Source organism: Caenorhabditis briggsae, assembly GCF_000004555.2.
Source record: "Caenorhabditis briggsae complete genome, chrII, whole genome shotgun sequence".
NCBI lineage: Eukaryota > Metazoa > Nematoda > Chromadorea > Rhabditida > Rhabditidae > Caenorhabditis > Caenorhabditis briggsae.
In genome coordinates, this window is record NC_013486.2 from 15900039 (window position 1) to 15920565 (window position 20527).

At 37.6% G+C, this 20527-nt stretch overlaps 7 protein-coding genes across 7 annotated transcripts in view; 3 read left to right on the top strand and 4 right to left on the bottom strand.

Moving 5' to 3' along the window:
* Positions 1 to 1546: 1546 nt before the first annotated feature.
* On the top strand, positions 1547 to 3704 carry CBG07143 (the record flags this gene model as incomplete). Its single annotated transcript, XM_045243179.1, has 5 exons — positions 1547 to 1666; positions 1926 to 2767; positions 2815 to 3036; positions 3091 to 3205; positions 3330 to 3704. 5 exons carry the CDS (start codon positions 1547 to 1549, stop codon positions 3702 to 3704), a joined length of 1674 nt encoding a protein of 557 aa, XP_045093385.1.
* Positions 3705 to 4381: 677 nt separating this feature from the next.
* On the bottom strand, positions 4382 to 4855 carry CBG07142 (the record flags this gene model as incomplete). Its single annotated transcript, XM_002632209.2, has 1 exon — positions 4382 to 4855. One exon carries the CDS (start codon positions 4853 to 4855, stop codon positions 4382 to 4384), a length of 474 nt encoding a protein of 157 aa, XP_002632255.2.
* A 370-nt stretch (positions 4856 to 5225) lies between these two features.
* CBG07141 lies at positions 5226 to 5717 on the top strand (the record flags this gene model as incomplete). The annotated part of the gene is made up of 1 exon (XM_002632208.1): positions 5226 to 5717. One exon carries the CDS (start codon positions 5226 to 5228, stop codon positions 5715 to 5717), a length of 492 nt encoding a protein of 163 aa, XP_002632254.1.
* A 929-nt stretch (positions 5718 to 6646) lies between these two features.
* CBG07140 lies at positions 6647 to 10835 on the top strand (the record flags this gene model as incomplete). Its single annotated transcript, XM_045243180.1, has 9 exons — positions 6647 to 6730; positions 6777 to 6869; positions 6917 to 7141; positions 7741 to 7851; positions 7899 to 7964; positions 8073 to 8318; positions 9366 to 9557; positions 9713 to 9877; positions 10575 to 10835. 9 exons carry the CDS (start codon positions 6647 to 6649, stop codon positions 10833 to 10835), a joined length of 1443 nt encoding a protein of 480 aa, XP_045093386.1.
* A 729-nt stretch (positions 10836 to 11564) lies between these two features.
* Positions 11565 to 11978, bottom strand: CBG25784 (the record flags this gene model as incomplete). Its single annotated transcript, XM_045243181.1, has 1 exon — positions 11565 to 11978. One exon carries the CDS (start codon positions 11976 to 11978, stop codon positions 11565 to 11567), a length of 414 nt encoding a protein of 137 aa, XP_045098604.1.
* Positions 11979 to 13489: 1511 nt separating this feature from the next.
* On the bottom strand, positions 13490 to 15206 carry CBG07138 (the record flags this gene model as incomplete). Its single annotated transcript, XM_002632206.2, has 4 exons — positions 13490 to 13605; positions 13654 to 13736; positions 13918 to 14134; positions 15086 to 15206. 4 exons carry the CDS (start codon positions 15204 to 15206, stop codon positions 13490 to 13492), a joined length of 537 nt encoding a protein of 178 aa, XP_002632252.2.
* Positions 15207 to 18068: 2862 nt separating this feature from the next.
* Positions 18069 to 20527, bottom strand: part of CBG07137 — a gene marked incomplete at both ends in the record, with an annotated part of 5909 nt that continues 3450 nt past the window's right edge. Inside the window, 3 exons of the mRNA XM_045243183.1 lie at positions 18069 to 18227; positions 18335 to 18517; positions 18767 to 18889. Of these exons, the coding sequence (XP_045093387.1) occupies positions 18069 to 18227; positions 18335 to 18517; positions 18767 to 18889 (465 nt within the window). The remainder of the gene's footprint in view (positions 18228 to 18334; positions 18518 to 18766; positions 18890 to 20527) is intronic.

Consider the following 20527-nt stretch of genomic DNA (forward strand, 5'->3'; position numbering starts at 1 on the left):
AATTCGAGCTCGGTACCCGATTCCGACGGTTGAGACGAGAGGCCCAAAGCGGGCCCTATCATAGTTTCTTTTAAGATCAATATTTCTCGACCAACTATATTACATATGATAGAACTCGACGAGCACTACAAAATAATATTAATTGGAACATTGTATCGAGTATGTGAACAAAGTTACAGACCAACGGGCCGAAAACCGCCAAGGCCCGGTCCGGCACGGATTCGCAGCTTTATAGCTTGTAACTTTGTTCACAGGCATGACACAGTGTCCCAAATAGTATCATTTTGTAATGCTTGTTGAGTTCTATCATATCTAGTTTTGTTGGTTCCAGGAATTTGATTCTAAAAGAAACTATGGCAGATCCCGCGAAGGCCCAACAAAGGCCCGGTCGCAAGTATGCACACTGCCAAGTTTGAGCTCAATCATCTCAGTTCGTATGCAAAATATCAAAAATATGTCAATTGATAAAATGTTCGTGATATTATGATGAACAATTTATCAATTTACAGATTCTTGATACCTTTCATAGAAATTGAGATAATTGAGCGCAAAGTGCAAGTATGACCTTCCAGTAGAGTGTTCCCGGTAGTCAAAATAAGCTTTTGCTTTCAAAAATATAATTTTCCCCTCTTTTTTGTCTAGTTTGCAACACAAGTAAGAAAACATGCTAGATATTGAAATTAATAAGAGACGCAGACACAATGAGAAACGAAAATTTCCCCCTTTCCCTTTTTTTCTTCGGCTAGCTTTTTCATTTTTTTTGTCTACTTGCTGGATATTTTGGCTGGAATTTTTTTTTCTGCTTTGAAAATGTGCTTTATCCTTCTGTCGTTTGTTTTGACTGATTCTCAGAAATTCGAAATTTTAGTATTTTTATTTTTCAATGAACAGCTGTCTCTCTGAAAAACAAATTTCAAAATTTAAGAAAATGATTTCGTAATACTTCCTTTCTCCACAATTTTCGAATTTCGCGCTGAAATCAGCGAAAAAGTTGACAAAACCAAATTTCAATATAAAAAGACCGAATTAATTTGATGCAGCTATGGGCTGCTTGCCCCGCGTGCACCTTCTCTCTTTTTCTCTTTTTCTCTGCGTCTCCTCTGGACCTGAACTCTATTTCGCCGTATATTGCTCATCTTTGCTTCTATAGAGGGTCTGAGGAAAGGGCAAAAACATAAGGCGTCAGAAACGGTGACTAGGAATCTTGAAATCTTGAAATCTTGAAATCTCGAAGTCTAAGAATCTAGAAAACTTGAAATTTAGAATACCAGGAATTTGGAAATTCAGGAAGCTAGAAACCTGGGAATCTAGGAACCCAAGAATCCAAGAATTCAAGAATCCAAGAACATCAAAAATCCAAAAATCCAAAAAATCCCAGAATCCCGAAAAAGTCAGAAATCCTAAAAATCCCAAAAATCTTAAAAATCTAAAAAACCCAAAAAATCCGAAAAGTCCCAAAAATGCCAAAATTCTCAAAAATCTCAGAAATCTCAGAAACCCCGAACCCAGATTTTTTTATATAATTTTTTTCATTTTTCAGTCAATCATGGATTCGCAAGATGAGTGGGATAACGACGATGACGATTTGAAGCAGGTCGATTCAGATGAAGACGATTCAGAAGAAGAAAAGAAATGGATTATCAAGGAAGCTGTAGTAGAGAATAAGGTAAGATCCCTAGATCCCTAGATCCCTAGATCCCTAGATCCCTAGATCCCTAGATCCCTAGATCCCTAGATCCCTAGATCCCTAGATCCCTAGATCCCTAGATCCCTAGATCCCTAGATCCCTAGATCCCTAGATCCCTAGATCCCTAGATCCCTAGATCCCTAGATCCCTAGATCCCTAGATCTCTAGATCCCTAGATCCCTAGATCCCTAGGTCCCTAGATCCCTAGATTCTAGAATCATAGACTCCAAAATTTCAGATTCTCACCTACTCGGAAATCCTCGCCTCCATGCAAGCCGTCATCAAAGACGTCCAATCAGTTCTCCAACAACCAGCTGGAATCTGTCGAATCCTTTTACAAAATCACAAATGGAGCAAAGGCCAGCTTCTGGAGAGGTTCTACGAGGATCCGGAATTTCTAACGAACACAAATATGATTCCAAGTGATCCAGCTCAGAAGCCAGAGGATGGTCCAAGAGATTGTGATATCTGTTGTGAAAATACAGAGCTAGTAGGACTCTCCTGTAACCATATGGCTTGTAGGGATTGCTGGAAATTCTATTTGGCTGAAAAAATCAAAGAAGGAAAGTCCATAATTGAGTGTATGGCTTCAGATTGTAAATTACTGGTTTATGACTTTAACGAATTCGTCGGAGATGATAAGGAGATGATAACCCAATTTGAGAAGCTCACTGTAAATGCCTATGTCGAGTCTACAAGCTCTATCTCCTGGTGCCCCTCCGAGAATTGCAGTCTAGCTGTCAAATCTGATTCCAATGGAATTGTCGAATGCTCCTGTGGCACTAAATTCTGCTCCAGTTGTGGATCCGCCCCACACGATCCTGCCACGTGTCGCCATGTGAAGATCTGGAATCGAAAAGCGGAAAAAGAGAAGGCGACGTCTTCAGTGGGCTTCTCTACCGATAAAGACACGTTTCAATGGATTCTAAGCAATACGAAGGACTGTCCAAAGTGTATGACGGCGATCGAGAAGAATGGTGGATGTATGAGAATGAGTTGTAGGAATCAACAATGCCGTTTTGAGTTTTGCTGGATGTGTCTGAGACAGTGGTCGGTTCATGGGTATTCGCCATGTAATACGTGAGTTAGGGTTGGGTTATTGAGATTCTGGGGTTCTTGGAATCCAGGAATCCAGGAATCCAGGATTCCAGGAATCCAGGATTCCAGGAATCCAGGAATCCAGGAATCCAGGAATCCAGGAATCCAGGATTCCAGGAATCCAGGAATCCAGGAATCCAGGAATCCAGGAATCCAGGAATCCAGGAATCCAGGAATCCAGGAATCCAGGAATCCAGGAATCCAGGAATCCAGGAATCCAGGAATCCAGGAATCCAGGAATCCAGGAATAGGTACCTAAGATTCTAGCTATCTAGGTCAACATAATACTTTTCTTTCCCTTTCAGATTCAGCGAAGAGGCTGAGAAGAATCGATTAGATTCTCGAGCTGAACTCCTTCGTTTCATGTTCTTCTACAATCGATTCAAGGCGCATGAGCAAAGTTTGGGATTGGAGAAAAAGGTGAGTCGAAATCTTGAGATCGGAATCTTTTTTTTTTTTTTTGGAAATCTAGGAATCTAAGAACCTAGGGACTTATGAATCTAGGAATCTATAAACCACCTCAAAATAATCTTCCTTATTTCAGCTAATCCAAAAAATCGAAAAGAAAATGGACGAGATGCAAACGGCTGGAATGTGCTACTCCGAAACTCTCTTCCTTCGAAAAGCTGTTGACACCCTCTCGGATTGTCGCCGTACCCTACAGTACACCTACGTCTTCGCCTATTTTCTGGAGAGAAACAACCATGCGATAATCTTTGAGAACAATCAAAATGATCTCGAAATGGCCACTGAGCAATTATCAGGCTTTATGGAGCAGAAATTAGATGCGGTTACCGATTTGAAGGTGTTGAGTCGAAATGTTCAGGACAAGGCTCGCTATGTGGAGCATCGTAGAAAGGTGCTCAGCGAGCACTGCGTCGAGGGATTGGAAATGGAGAACTGGGTGCTTAATGAGTAATCTGTATATACTTCCTTCTTGTTATTTTCTTTGTTTGAACCTAAAGGATTTTGAATTTCACTTATCTAATTTTTATTGTATAATACATATAACTTTTATTTCATATATTCATCTTCAACTTTTTGAACTACTGTAATAAATATGTACAGTTTTGACCATTTTTTTCTGGAGCTCTTCGAAAATTTTGGACGGTGTACAACAGCTTTAGATTGAAAACTGAGCAATCACAGCATTTTCAAACATTTCCTAGATTTTTAGCTGTTCACCAATTTCTGAAAAACCCTTTTTGGCCATAAATCTCCTCAAATCCTCCAATTTGGTCCAAAAATCAAGCTCATCTGGAACCCGAGATACGGTCGTTTGAAATTTGGAAGAGACGCAGACTGTTAGAGTGTCTCGTTGTCTGCGTCTCTAGCCTCCAAAACTTCAAATAGTCATACCTTGGCTTCTAGTGGGTCTAGAAAAATGGTTCTTGTTGCGAAATGTTCCAAATTTTAAAGACATTTCCAGATATCTCTAATTCAAAATCCTTATTGAGAAAACTATCTGAAATACACATTTTTGAATTAATTTTTAGTTTATTAAGTTTGAGATAGATTTGATTAAATACAATTGAATGACACTGGTAATTGAAATTAACAAGGAAAAAATGAGATTATTAGTAGAGCGTTCTGGCGTCAAGACGTTGGAAGAAGGACTTCATGTCGAACATCATAAGCGTCGGTGGTAGATGTCTTCTGCTGTTTGGCTGGCGATCCGTGTAATTCTGCAGCGTCAGGAGTCTTCGTGGAATCGGTCTCCTCCGTTGTCATCTGGTGTTTCCTCTTCTCGGATCCCTTCGTCATCTGGCTTCTCTGCTCCTTAATAACATCCTGTCTCTTCTTTCGAGTTTCGGAGCACTCTTTCTCGTACCGGCAGACCTTTTTGACAACGGAATCGTGAAGAATTTCTTTGCGAAGATCCTTTTCATCTCTGAACTCGCGGTTTCTTCTCCTTCTGGCCATTCTGACCAGTTCCGAGGTTCGTAGTCGGGAAGTTGGGTGGATGCTTTCATCTTCAGAAGAATCAGAAGACGATGAGGAAATAACCAACTTATACTTAGAATCCCTGATCTTCTTGAAGGCATCTGAGGAGTCTGATTGTGAAGACATCGTTCGTGGGAGTGGGGACATAGTAGCAAAAGGCTTGTTAGAGCAATCGATTGAATAGACAGAATCGGGTGACTAGTAGGAAACTGGAATCCTTTATTTACAGTTTCTGGGGACCATGTGAAGACGCTATGTCATTACACACCGTCTGCGTCTCTCATTCTCTCATTTTAAGACCTCCTTCACATTTTACCGGATAATGATGACGATGTGAAGGAGCAGATTTATTACAGTAGTCCAAACAGGTGGATAGGGATGTTTATGGTCCCCATGTGAAGGAGGTCTTAAAAATCTGTATATAAGGAGTCCCAGTTTCCTATTAGTTACCGGTTTAGTTTATCTAACCTATTGTTCTATCCAATCGATTCCTACTATGTCCCCATTCCCACAAACTATGTCTTCTGAATCCTCTACTGCCTTCCAGAAGACCATGGATTCAAAGTATGGGTTGTGTATCTCTCCCTCGTCGTCTTCATCGTCTGAAGATGAAAGCATCCACCCGACTTCCCGCCTTCGTCCATCGGAACTTGCCAGAATGGCGAGAAGAAGAAGAAACCGCGAGTTCAGAGATGAAAAGGATCTTCGCAAAGAGATTCTTCACGATTCTGTCCTCAAGAAAGTCCGCCGGTACGAGAAAGAGTGCTCCGAAACTCGAAAGAAGAGGCAGGATGTTATTAAGGAGCAGAGAAGCCAGAAGAGGAAACACCAGATGACAACGGAGGAGACCGATTCCAAGAAGACTCACGACGCCGCAGAATACCACGGATCGCAAGCCAAGCAGCAGAATACCAGTACAACCGACTCCTATGATCCGTTCGACATGAAGTCCTTCTTCCAACGTCTTGACGCCAGAATGCTCTACTAATTTTCTTATATATTTTTGTTAATTCTAATTACCTGTGTCATTTAATTGTATTCAATCAAATCTATCTGATCTCAAACTTAATAAACTAATAATTGACTCAAAAAAAGTGTACTGGCCTTGTTTTATCACTCGGGAATCTAAATCTTGCTGAAGATCAACGCTAATAAAAAGGGATTGGGAATCACTGATAAATAGTGAATCAAAAAAGTCAGATTTTGGATAGTTTTCTCCGGTTGAATATTAAATTAGAGAGCTTTATAATGAAGTCTTCAAAATTGAGAACATTTCGCAACAAGAACCAGTTTTCTAGACCTACTAGAAGCCAAGACACGCTAACTGTCTGCGTCTCTTCCAAACTTCAAACGACCGTATCTCTGGTTCTAGATGATCTAGAAACGTGGTGTTTGCACCAAAATGAAGGGTTTGAGAGGATTTTTAGTTTCAGTAATGGTCTAGCTGTTCTCAGCTTACCGTATCTGCTCAATTGGAAGCCCGCCCTATATGACAACTTTAAACTCAATTATCTCGGTTCTCATAATAGATATCAAAACACTTCCAACTGATAAATTGTTTATCATAACATCATCCTTATTTCTTCAGTTAACAAGTTCTTGATATATTTCGAAGAAACCGAGATAGTTGAGCTTAAAGTCCGCGTACGGTATTTCAAGTTAGTTTTCAATTGATTTTGATAATGTTATCAGGTTTGACTTTTGTAGTTATTTTTGCTCATTTCTAGCCTTTTCTTCCTATTTTCAAATGAAAATTAAAATCATAAAAAATCAAAAACTTTGGTGGCTAAACTTATTGGTCTACCTTTTTGATCTACCTTTTAAGAGTGAAAAAAACCCTGTTTTTGTTTATTTTCGTTATTTTTTTCGAATTTTTTCTTCTGAAAATTACCAAAAAAAAACGTATCGATTTCCAGAATGAGCTCTTGGGATCCCCCTCTTGACACCCAGTCCATCAACACCACTGGTTTCCTGTGCGCGCTCAATGATCAAATTCTCAAGGTGAGCTTATCTGTGTCTCCGTATGTCCGGATGTCTTCTTTTTCAGTTCTACAGTCTGGAACACGGACTTCTAGAAATCCCCATCTCCGATAACGGCGAGAATTTGGTCCTCGGGAAGTGGTATTCAATTTTTGAAGGGGTAATTATTCCCATGTCCATTTAAAACTTTCTAATCTGAAATTCCAGGACTACGAGGCACATTTCAATTTCGAAATGACGGATTGTAAAGTTTGGGCGGACACCGACGGACAAGTCTTTGCACAAGTCATGGCAATCGGACCCAATGATTTTGCATTACCCCGTGAGATTCGAGACAAGTACAGACTGGCAGTCTGGTCGCCGTTTTTGAAGTTCTTGGTGGATAAGGAGGATCTTTTCAATAGCACATTCAGAGGTGGAGATGTTGGGGAGGTAGGAAAAAACATTTTCCAGCAAAAATCATTCATCTAGCTTCACTAGAAGCCAAGATACAGCTGTTTGAAGTCTTGGAGGCTATAGACGCAGACAACGAGACACTCTAACTGTCTGCGTCTCTTCAAATCTTCAAATGATCGTATCTCGGGTTCTACATAAGCTAGAAATCTGGTTTATGAGCTAAAATGGAGGATATAATTTATATTTTTGAATTATTAAAAAAGTTTTTAAAGAATTTTCGGAAAATTATATTTTTTTTTCATGTACACCCAACTTCAAGCTCAATTATCTCGGTTCCTATTAGAGCTATCAAAAATTTGTCAACTGATAAACTGTTAACTGTAATGCAAGCAATATTTTATCAGTTGACAAATGTTCGATATCTCTCCTAGAAACCGAGATAATTAAGCTCAAAAAGCACAAATAAGGTCTCTATGACGAAATCCCAAGAACTTTTAGCTCCATTATCTCGGCTCTTATAAGAGATATTAGAAATTTATCAGCTGATAAACTGTTTACCATAGTATCAGCAATATTTTATCAGTTGGCAAAATTTTGATATCTCTTATGGGAACTGATATAAATGAAAACTTCAGATAGTGGTCAAATTTGCGCCATCCAAGGATCACCCAGATCGTCTTTTCGAAGTGGTCCGAATTGTTGAAAGGGACACAAGACCACAAAATGTGGCCTATGCACACCTTCCAGTAAGTCGGAATACTGTATTTTGAGTATGAGAATTTTCTATTTTCAGCCATGGACTATGGAATTCCTTGCGACCCGAATGGAACCAGTCTATGTTCTGCGCCCCAGCCTGCCGGTGGGTTTTAGGAATTTATTTGGAATTTTAGTTTTTTTTTGAATATTAGAAGTTTCCAGATTTCCAGAGAAGGGGAGTTTTAAAATCTCCAAATTTGCAATATTCCAGATTGTCAATCGATATGGTATGACTGAAAGAAGGGATGCTGCAATTGGAATCTGCATAAAAGTGGACGTCAAAAATCCAGCATATTCTGCTAAAAAAGCTGGATCTCTGGAAAAATGTTGTGTGCTATTTTCTCCGAGATTCGGATTAACAAAGTTGCTGGTTAGAGAAATGATGGTATCTGGACATAAACATGCGGATAAGAATGTGACAGAACAAGTTAAAAGTATGGATAAGCCGTTTTATAAGGTAAGGAAATTTGAAATACTTGGATTCTTGGATTCTTGAGTCCCTGGTTTCTGAGATTTTCGGATTTTTGAATTCCTAGATTTCTAGATTTCTAGATTCCTAGATTCCTACTTTCCTGAATTCCTAGATTCTTTGGATCTTTGGGATTCTTGGTGTTTTCGGGATGATTTTGAAAATCCATGCTATTCTTCCGATCGTCGGAATTTCCGGGACATTTAAGATTGTTAGGGTTTCTGAGATTTCTGAGATTTTTGAGATTTTTGGCATTTTGAAGGTTTTTAAGTTTTTTGGTATTTTTGAGATTTTTGGGATTTTCGGGATTTCTGACTTTTTCGGGATTTTCGCGATTTTTTGGATTCTTGAATTCTGGGATTCTTGGATTCTTGGTTCCTAGATCTCTAGGTTTCTAGTTTCCTGAATTCCCAAATTCCTAGATTCCTAGATTCCTAGATTTTCAGTTGCTTAGATGCATGGGATTCTTGGATTCTTGGATCCTTGGGTCCCTGGATTCTGGGATTCTTGGCTTTTTGGATTTCTATATTCCTATATTCCTATATCCTTATATTCCTAGATTTCTAGATTTCTATATTCCTAGATTCCTACTTTTCTAGATTCTTAGATACTTGAGATCTTTGGGATCCTTGATTTTCTGGATAATATTTAAAATTCACTGGATTTTAGAGATCCATGCTATTCTTCCGATCTTTGGGATTTCCGAGACATTTAAGATTGTTAGGGTTTCTGAGATTTCTGAGATTTTTGAGATTTTTGGCATTTTTGAGATTTTTAGGGTTTTTGGTATTTTTGTTTTTTGGGATTTTCGGGATTTTCGGGATTTCTGACTTTTTCGGGATTTTGAGATTTTTAAGATTTTTGGGATTTTCGGGATTTTCGGGATTTTTGGTGTTCTTAGATTTTTGAATTCTTGGATTCTTGGATTCCTAGATTCCTAGGATTCTAGCTTCCTGAATTTCTAAATTTCTGGATTTCTAGATCTCCAGATTTCTGGAAATCTTGGATTCTGGGATCCTTATATTCATTTTCCAGCTTGGAAAATGGTACAAATACCAACTCGGTGACAATAGATACCAAAAAAGTCAAAAACAACGAGAAACAGCTAGATCCAAAGCTATTGAGGAATTGGGACCAGCAGATACTGCATTCTATAATGCGGCGGCTGTTCATGTGGAAGAAGTGGAGCAACAAAAGTATACAAAAGTGATGAATGGAGACGTTGAGGTGAGAATTCTGAATTTTAGGGCTTCAGACTGGAAAATTTGAAGCTTGGGTCTCTACATCTGACTGCTAAATTCTCAATTTGGAGGTCTGAATTTCAAATTATTGAAATCCAAAGAATCCGAACCTACCTTCCGAAATTTCAAAATTTTTTGCAGATTGACACTTCATTTGCGTTCAACCACGAAATGCTAGAAGACCCAGGAAATCAAGAGCTCCCATGGGAGATTCGGAGCCAAAAACTGTCAAAAACTGCTCATTTTGTGGACGTGGATATTGGAAGAGTCGAAGTTTATCCAAACGAGTCGCAGTTCATTCTTCAGGTGAGATTAAGAATTTCAAAAGTTTTAGGTTTATTCCCTAGGTTCCTAGATTCCGAGGTTCCTAGATTCCAAGGGTCCTAGATTCTTAGATTCCCGGATTCCCGGATTCCCGGATCCATGGATTCTTGGATTCTTGGATTCGTGAATTCTTGAATTCTTGGATTCTTGGATTCTTGGATTCCCGGATTCGTGGATTCTTGGATTCATGGATTGTAGGATTCGTGGATTCTTGGATTAATGGATTGTAGGATTCGTGGATTCTTGGATTCTTGGATTCTTGGATTCTTGGATTCTTGGATTCTTGGATTCTTGGATTCTTGGATTCTTGGATTCTTGGATTCTTGGATCCTTGGATTCTTGGATTCTTGGATTCTTGGATTCTTGGATTCTTGGATTCTTGGATTCTTGGATTCTTGGATTCTTGGATTCTTGGATTCTTGGATTCTTGGATTCTTGGATTCTTGGATTCTTGGATTCTTGGATTCATGGATTCTTGGATTTTTGGATTCATGGATTCTTGGATTCTTGGATTTTTGGATTCATGGATTCTTGGATTCTTGGATTTTTGGATTCATGGATTCTTGGATTTTTGGATTCATGGATTCTTGGATTTTTGGATTCATGGATTCTTGGATTCTTGGATTTTTGGTTTAATGGAATTCTCGAAATTCTACCAAACTGAATTTTTAAATTCCAGAAAATCGAAACACATCGAAAAATGCTCGAGGAGCAGCATCCAAGCGACTACTCGCGTCTCAAAAACGAAATGTTGATTGTGAGAGCCACTGTGAAGGTCCATAATAGATTCATGGCCAATTCTGAAGCCTACCCGAATCATGGAATATTTATTGTTCGAAAAATCATGTCGATTTTCTATTTGAATGGTGGAAAAATGATTTATGATATGGAGAAGGAGGAGGAAAAGCTGAATTTGTCCTTTGGAAAGCTAACATTGTGATTTTTGTGTATATTTTTATATTCGTTATGATTTATGAAAGTTTTATCTCGAAAAATCGATTTTGTAAGTCCTGGGCCCTTCTATAAAAGGTGCCCTTTTGATAGAGGATTTTTATTGGGAAGAAAAAAACCAGATTTCTAGTTGGCGAGATTTTTGTGATTTTTGGAATCCTTGAATTTTTGTATTCCTAGATTTTTAGATTCCTAGATTCCTGGGTTACTGGTTTCGTGGATTCTTGGATTCTTAGATTTTATGATTTTAGGATTCCTGAATCCTTGGATTCCTGGATCCCTAGATTCCTGGGTTTCTGGATTCGTGGATTCTTGGATTTTTAGATTTTATGATTTTAGGATTCCTGAATCCTTGGATTCCTGGATCCCTAGATTCCTGGATTTCTGGATTTTTGGATTCTTGATTCTTCGGATGAAAACTGAATTTTCGTGATTTTTATGAATGTGATATCTATTTTGTGCATGTTTTAGGAAAGTTTCATCTTGAAAAATCGATTTATTAGACCCTTTCAAAGGGATACAATGATTTATTAAATGAGGAAAAGATCATGGCAAGTTCTTCAGATTATGATAGAGAGAGAGAGAGAGAGAATCGCGCCGAAGGCGCACCAGCCAGCTGTCTGAAGCGCCAGAGGCGTGGGAAATCCGAATATTAAACTGGAGAGATAATGACAAACTGGGATAGGAAAATACAAAAAAAAATCAATACTTGTTAGAATTATTCCAGCTTTTGCCGCTTCACCAATGCAGACGCCTTGGCTCGATACTCCTCGAAACTTGCCAATTTTCTTTTTCTAGACGCCTCAATGCCTCCAAAATGCTTCCGAAGCTCCGTGACCACATTCATCGTCTGCATCTTCTTTTTAATGTTGTCGGCACAACATTCTTCGTGCTTCTCCTCAGCCATTTTTATGATCCAGCTGATTGGGCGCCCCAGTGGCAGACCCATTTTCTCGGCGTCTGCTTCTTGTTTTTCTTCGAGCATCCTCCGCTCCGCCTTGGTCAGAAATCCATCGTTTGATGGTCCTGGTCTTGGTCCAGCAGGTTGCTTCCTCGCTGGATTGGCTTTGGATCGGGGCGGCGAGGAGACGAATCCTTCGTAGAGAGCGGAGAGAAATGACCAAACGCTCATTGTTGTTGTAAAGCTGAAAATTAGAACATGAGATTGGATAGCAAGGAAGTGTTTTAGGAAAAAAATGAAGAGGAAATCAGATTTTCCAATAAAAGAAAAACTAGCAAAACACAAGGAAAAATTGCTATGCCAGTTTGAGAAAGGTTCCCACATTGTCATGTTTGAGCTCAATTATCTCAGTCCCAGTGAACGGTATCAAAAAGTTGTCAACTAATAAATTGTTTATCATAGTATCAGAAATATTTTATCAGTAGACAAATTTTTTATACCTTTTGTAGGAACCGAGATAATTGAGCCCACAATGGACGTATAGAGCGAGTATCTATTAGAACGAATGCGATAGGTTTTTAATTTAATTTTTTGAAAATTTCCACGTTATATCAAAAAATGAGAAACTGATAAAACGTTAAAACAAAAATTGGCTTAAATTTGAAAGTGGGGGTGCAATTCTAATAGAGGTTCCAACCCAAAAACCCCCTATGATATCTTTTTAGCTGCTCAGAGCCTTTACGGCTTCTCACTTAACCCCTAGGACCCCAAAAAATTATCTACAGGGCCAAAATTCTTAGTTAAACTCGTTTTTCTTAGTTTAAACTAGCTTGAAACACTTTGAAACTTTGAAAACTACCATTTTTAACCTAATCTACCTCTAAAATCGCTGAAAACATTCTTGATATCATCTAAATCGTTCGGCTAAATAACCTAGAACCCCTAACAAAGTAAAAGCCCATTTCTAGAATTCAAATGGTGAGTTTAATCCGCTTTGAAATATCCTAAACTAACAATTTTGGGTTAAAAGTACAAGAATCTAACTTCTGTTGATGTTAGATTTTTAGAGATTCTCGGATATCCAACACACCATCTATCTTATCTAATCAATTTTCAAGATTTTCAAGATTTACAGATTCTGGGTCACTCATTTTTTATCTTATCTTATCTCTATACTATGTTCATGTTAGTAGCACTCTATTTGCTTCTGGGGTACTTCTTAAATTACAGATGGTAACAGTAGGTTAAAAAAAAGGAACATAGAAGAGCCCGGACTTTGAGCCAATTTATCTCAGTCCCTGTGCAAGATATGGGAAAGTTGTCAACTGAAAATATTGCTGATATTATGATAACCAGTTTATCAGTTTACATGATAGCTCGTACAAGAACCGAGATAAATTAGCTTAAAGTTGAAGATCGGCTTTAAAAATCAATAAAAAAGAAAGAAATGTTCTGCAAACCAATAGTTATGTTATATGTAACTATATATGCAACTTATATATGTCTCTCTTTAGCCACTTTGCCAGAGGAACACAAAAATTTTAATCTCATACCCATAGTTGATTGTTTAATGACCTTGTAAGACATATTATATGTGTTTAGACCCACCTGGGATTTATTTTTCTTTAGGGAAAGTTTCTCCTGGGAACCTAAGACGGACCAAAAAGGAAAGCAATTTATTGAGAAACTTAATTATAAAAAAAACCGTTAAAAACATTGAAATAAATATTATTATCAACTAATTAATTAATTATCTCCTCCTCTTCTTCATAATTGTACATCATATACGGACTGCTCTCGATTTCCTCAATTGTCAACCTCTCATCCACGTCATCAGTCAAGCAGGATCGAAGGAAATCTGAAAATATAAAAGTTAATTATCACTAATTATCCTTAAGTAACTCACTCAAAGCAATTTGGTCTAGACGATGCCATGCATCAGTCTCATCGGTTTCCCCATCCATCCAGCGTTGGTATTTTTTGGATCTTCTGAAAATTTTGTGAATAAACTTTGAGCTCAATTATCTCGGTTCCTAGAATAGATATCAAAATTCTGTGAACTGATAAATGGTTTGTCAAAATATTACCAATTTTTTATCAGTTGGAAGATTTCTGATATCTCTGAAAGCAACCGAGATATGGTATCGCAAAGGAAAAAAAAATTAATTACCCATCAGCTTTTTTCCATGGCTGCTGTCCAGTTAACAAAACCATCAGGGTCACTCCAGCACTCCAAATATCTATTGGAGGACCTCGATAATTCTTTTGAGCAAAAACTTCTGGAGCCGCGTACTGAGAAGTGCCGTCGGCTCCCTGGAGCAAAATTTCTTCATCGTCGTGGTTCCAGAATTTTCTGGCGCATCCGAAATCGCAGATTTTCAGTTTATCTGAAACAAAAAAAAAATCAAATCCTCCATTTTCTTCCACGTTTTTAGTATATAGAACCCGTGAGACGGTCGTTTGAAGTTTTGCAGAGACGCAGACAGTCAGAGTGTCTAGTTGTCTGTGTCGCTAGCCTCCGAAACTTCAAATAGCTTTATCTTGGCTTCTAGTGTCGCTGGATAAAAGTTTTTTTTACTGGAAAATGTTCCAAATATCGAAAACTTCAATTTAGATTTTTCCAAATGTCCCTGAATTTATATTCAACAAAAAAAGATTTTAATAGTAATTATCCTAAAGCCTAAAATCTAAATTTCTAGTCGCCCCTTGCAATGGTCCAAATGCAATGCATTCAAAGTCTTCAAAATTCGGAACATTATTTCAGCAAAAATCACTCATCCAGCCTCACTAGAAGCCAAGATATGGCAATTTAAAGTTTTGAAGGCTAGAGACGCAGACAACGAGACACTCTGACTCTCTTCAAAACTCTGCGTCTCTTCAAGACTTCGAGTGGCAGTATCTCGGGTTCTAGATTAGCTAGAAACGTGGTTTTTGGACATAATTGAAGGATCTGATTTCTATTTTCTAGATTACAAAGGATAACTCAAAACATTTCTAAAATTTTTTTTTTCAATTTTCCAACCACATCAAGGAACTGAGATATTGTCGAATTTGTAATAAAAGGCTTCCTAACAATTCAATCTGAGAATAATGAACAAATTTTCCATTTTCGTCCAAAAACCACGTTTCTAGCTAATCTCGAACCAAAGAAACGGTCGTTTGAAGTTTTGAAGAGACGCAGACAGTTAGAGTGTCTAGTTGTCTGCGTCTCTAACCTCAAAAACTTAAAATAGCCATATCTTGGCTTCTAGTGAGTCTAAATAAGTGAATTTTGCTGGAAAATGTTCCAAATTAGGGGCCCTTCTACTACAGGTTAAAAATTACTTTAACATACTCACCATTTCTACCAATCAACAAGTTTTCTGGCTTTATATCCCGATAAACCACTCCTTTGCTATGTATATATTTCAACCCAGCGATCACTTGTTTGAAATAATTCTGAGCAATCGACGAGCTCATTCCGGAATCTTTGGGAATCCTATCAAACAAGTCCCCGCACCCAGCGAATTCCAAAAACAAGAAAAATTATTTCGGGTCTGTCTCATGTCTAACATTTTTATGACATTTTCATGGGATAAATACCGATGAATTCAAAATTCGTGCCTAATTTTTTCTGGTTGTGTCTTGGAGACGGCCATTATTTTAGCAGCCATTTTAATTTTGGGGTACTCGGTGTGCTCCATGAGCACCACTTCTCCAAATGCGCCGAGTCCCAGTCGACGCGTGGTTTTGTATTTTTCCAGATCGCTGTCGAGCATTCTGGAAATGGTAAATTGGATTATGAGGGAGGTTTGGGGAAACAATTAGGGCGAATAACGAATAGAAATGGTCCAAAAGTAACAAAATGAACTAATTGTAAGGATAAGGAAAAAAGTGAACTAAAGATTAATTTAACCAAGATTAAACCAAAAAGTTTGAAATTCGCTCTACCGTTAAACCTGCAATAGAAGAGCCTCTAACTTTGAGCAAATTTATCTCGTCTCCTGTGAAAGATATCAAAAAGTAGTCAACTGATAAAATATTGGTGATGTTATGATAAACAATTCCTCAACTTTTGACAACTTTTTCATATCTTCGACATGAGCCGGGATAAATGGACCTAAAGTTAAATTGTCTTTGTATTAGAGGTTTTACGGTAGAACCAAATAATAGACTTCCGGAAAAAAAACGAAAAAGAGCCAAAAGCAAAGCAAATGTTTAAAAAATGAATTTATTAGAAAATATTAAGGCAAAGGGAAGAACAGAAAATCTAAAAATGAGCTTATATCCAGTCCCCTCTAGCAGAGGCCCAGCCTATGCATACCCTTTGAGTTCAATTAACTCGATTCGTATGAGAGATATCAGAAATATGTTCACTAACAAAATAATCCTCATTTTATGATAAATGTTTTATCACTTGAAAACTTTTCTGTATCTTTGACGGAAATCGAGATAATTGAGCTCAACAGGCACGTATCGGGCGAGCTTCTATTAGATCATTAAAGGAAACATGAACTGCTTCATTTGACAAATGTGTGCCTTCCTTTTTCCACCTGTCCATTTTCCATGGGACACAAAAAGAGGGATTACCTAGAACAATTATGAGAAACGAAGAGGGCAAGAATTCCTCTCTTTTTAGTATGTGTTTACGTTCTAGCAGCTGGTGACAGATATCATCTAGGTGAGGGGTCAATTAGAGGGTGGGTGATGTTGTGTCGGTGCGAAAATAGCATGGAGGATGAACCATTTATCTCGGTTCCTATGAAAGATATAAACAAGTTGCCAACTCATGAAATATTGCTGATGTTATGATAATCAACTTATCAGTTGATAACTTTTTGATATCTTCGACAAGAACCGAGAAAGATTCCGAAAATTATCTCAGATTGTCTTATGTAATCAAAGAAGACGAATCAAATCCTCCATTTCGGCCCAAAAACCACGTTTCTGGCTTATCTAGAACCCGAGATACGGTCAGTTTAAGTTTTGAATTCTTTGGATTCCGGTAAGATTCATTCAAAGTCTTCAAAATTCGGAACATTTTCTAGCAAAAATCACTCATCTAGCCTCACTAGAAGGCAAGATATGGCAATTTAAAGTTTTGAAGGCTAGAGACGAAGAAAACGAGACACTCTGACTGTCTGCGTCTCTTCAAAACTTCAAATGGCCGTATCTCGGGTTCTAGATTAGCTAGAAACGTGGTTTTTGGAGAGAATTGAAGGATCTGATTCCTATTTTCTAGATTGCAAAAGATAACTCAAAACATTTCTAAAATTTTTTATTCATTTTTCAACCACATCAAGGAACTGAGATATTGTCGAATCTGTAATAAAAGGCTTCCTAACAATTCAATCAGAAAATAATGAACAAATTTTCCATTTTCGTCTAAAAACCACGTTTCTAGCTTCACTAGAAGCCAATATATGGCTATTTGAAGTTTTGAAGAGACGCAGACAATTAGAGTGTCTCGTTGTCTGCGTCTCTAGCTTCCGAAACTTCAAATAGCCATATATTGGCTTCTAGTGAAGCTAGATAAATGATTTTTGCTGGAAAGAAATCCAAATTTTGAAGACTTTATTTTAAAGGCGTTTCTAATCTGAAATTAAACAAGAAAAATTTCATTTCAATAAAAACAAAACTACATGGATTTGGATCCATTTAAAAAAATGCGTTGAGCTACTCAAAAAAACTAGCAAAGCTTTGAAAAAATTAAGAAGAAAAGTGTAAAATGGGTGAAAATGGAACAACCGAAATTTGAAATTTTCAATGTGAAGAAAAAAAAGAAAAACCGTGTTGAGAAAATGGAAAATGGGCTTAGGAGGGAATGGGAAATGTGAGAAAAAGTGAGAGACATGGATTTTCAAAAAAACGGCAAAAGCTGGGAATTTTTCGTAAATTTCTGGGACCTCTAGGTAACTTCAAAAAGATAAAAAGTATGAAAAATGCAAATTTTCGAAGCAATTACCTTATTTCCGCTAATCGAAGCCCATTCAAACCGTCAACTTTGAGCTCAATTATCTCGGTTCTTGTGAGAGATGTCAGTAAACTTTCAACTGATAAAATATCAGTGATAACATGATAAAAATTTAAAGTGTATGTTAAGAGTGAGCTCCAAATAGAGACCCTATACATACACTTTGAACTCAATTATCTCGGTTCCTTCAAAAGATATCAAAAAACTATGAACTGATAAAATATTAACCATAAAATTACCAATTTTTATCAGTTGACTGATTTCCGATATCTTGGATAGGAGCCGAGATAATTGAGCTCAAAGTTGATGGCTTGGATGAAGTTGATGGCTTGGATAGGAAATGTATTGGAGGCAATCAGGATAGATAATTAAAACGGTGGCGGTGGGCGGTGTACATAATTAGTGGCTGCTGTATAATTAGGATAATTATTTTCAACGGATTGATTGTACTGTTGGATTTGGAAGGAAGCAGAAGCGTTGAGATATGGCAGAGTTGTAGCTTGGAAGCGTTTTGGAGGAAGGTGATCCTGGAATTTTCTGTGTGTTTGTTAGTTTGTCCAGATGTCCACCCTTTCTAGCAAAATGCACAACAAAGTTCATAAAAAAAAAAGAACCCAGAAACCGAAAAATATACCGTCCAATCTCCAAGGCTTCTTTTTCTTGGCTGAGCTAGTTGCAAGCTGGGCTCAATAGTCGGGGATACTGTAGCCGATGGGATTACTGTAGCCGTTGGCAGCAAAGGTGGCGGAAGCATCTGCAGAGCCAAACCCAATGGTGAAAGCAATCCCGAGTTAAACAGAGTAGTGGGAGGAAGCGGCTATAACGAAAAAACCCAAAGTTGTACAGAGAAACTAAGCGATAGGGTGTGGAAAACAACAACCAAAGCAGGGTGAAAGTTAGATGAACTTCAAGCTTATTTATCTCAATTCTTGTTACAGATACAAAAAAGTGAGCAACTAGTGAAAGATGAGAAATTCAATTTTGCATATTTTATCAGTTGGTCGTTGCTAAGCATCTTTCACAGAAATTGAGATAATTGAGTTCAAAGATAAGTCATAGGGTTTACCTGAGCAACAAGTGGTGTCCCGGTGTAGGGGTAGAGTAAGTTGTTGTTGAATTGGGGAAACAGTACTCCGTTGGGGTATTGAGAGGTGTTGATGCATTGCATTTGGGTCATTGCGAGGGGCGACTGGAAATTTAGATTTTAGGATTTAGGATAACTACAGTTAAAACATTTTTTGGTTGAATTTGATTTCAGGGACATTTGGAAAAATCTTTAAATTGAAGTCTTCGAAATTTGGAACATTTTCCAGAAAAGAAACTTTCATCTAGCGACACTAGAAGCCAAGATATGGCTATTTGAAGTTTTGAAGGCTAGAGACGCAGACAACGAGACACTCTGACTGTCTGCGTCTCTTCAAAACTTCAAATGGCCGTATCTCGGGTTCTAGATTAGCTAGAAACGTTGTTTTTGGAGAGAATTGAAGGATCTGATTCCTATTTTCTAGATTGCAAAAGATAACTCAAAACATTTATGAAATTTTTTGGGAAAGATATAAGGAATTTCAGATTAGAGACGCCTTTAAAATGAATTCTTTAAAACTTGAATTTCTTTCCAGCAAAAATAATTTATCTGGCTTCACTAGAAGCCAAGAGATGGCTTTTTGAAGTTACGGAAGCTAAAGACACAGACAACGAGTCACTCTGACTGTCTGCGTCTCTGCAAAACTTCAAATGACCGTATCTCGGGTTCTAGATTAGCTAGAAACGTGGGCCAAAAATTCGGGGGGTACAATGATTCGGGGGTACAAGGGGGTACAACTGATTTAGGGGTACAAAATTGGTGATTCGTGGGTACAAAAATTCGGGGGTACAACGATTCGGGGGTACAATCTACCAATGTTTCTGGGGTACAACTTATTTCATTTGGGGGTACAACGTTTGTGATTCGGGGGTACAATTTTTTTTGACGATGTTTCTGAATTCCTGAATTTCAGAGCTTGAAAATCTCTGGATTTTTAGAATTTTAGAACTTTGGAATTTCAGTATTTAGGAATCTGAAAATTTCGGAACTTCAGAATTTAAGAATCTCAGAATCCCAGAATTTCAGAACTTCAAAATCTCAGAATCTCAGAAATTCGGAACTTCAAAATTTCAGAACTTCAGAATCTCAATATTTCTGAATTTTCAATAATTACGGCAGAAATTTTCTTCATTGTCTTCAGAATTCTTAGAATTTCAGAACTCGGAATCTGAGAATTTCGGAACTTCAGAATCTGAGAATTTCCAAATTTAAGAATCTCAGAATTTCAGAACTTTGAAATCAAAGAATTTCAGAACTTCAGAATCTCAGAATTTCAGAACTTTGGAACTTCAGTATTTCGGTATCTGAGAATTTCGAACGACAAAAATTTTTCACTTCTCATTGTCACATTGTTCTTTTTGAACCCAGCCGATACTTTCCTCAATGCCAATTTTTCTCAATTCCTTGTTTTTTCAATTCTATTTCAATTCCCTTTGTTTCTCAATATTCCTTCGTCTTTTTTCCAATTTTTCTCAATTTTCCTCAATTTTCGCGGTAATTTAAATTTTTCTCCTTTTTAAACAATTTTCTATATCATTGATTGAAGGAAACAATCACAATTTAGCTATTTCCCACAAAATTCGAAAATCCCAAAAATTCGCTCAAAATGAGCTATTTTCTATCGAAAATTGTTCGAACAGGCAATAAAAAATTACAAAAATTATAAAATTAATTTTTTTCGACCAATCACCACGAAAATTTGAGCAAAAATGATGAAAAACGAAGGAAAACGGAGAAAATCCG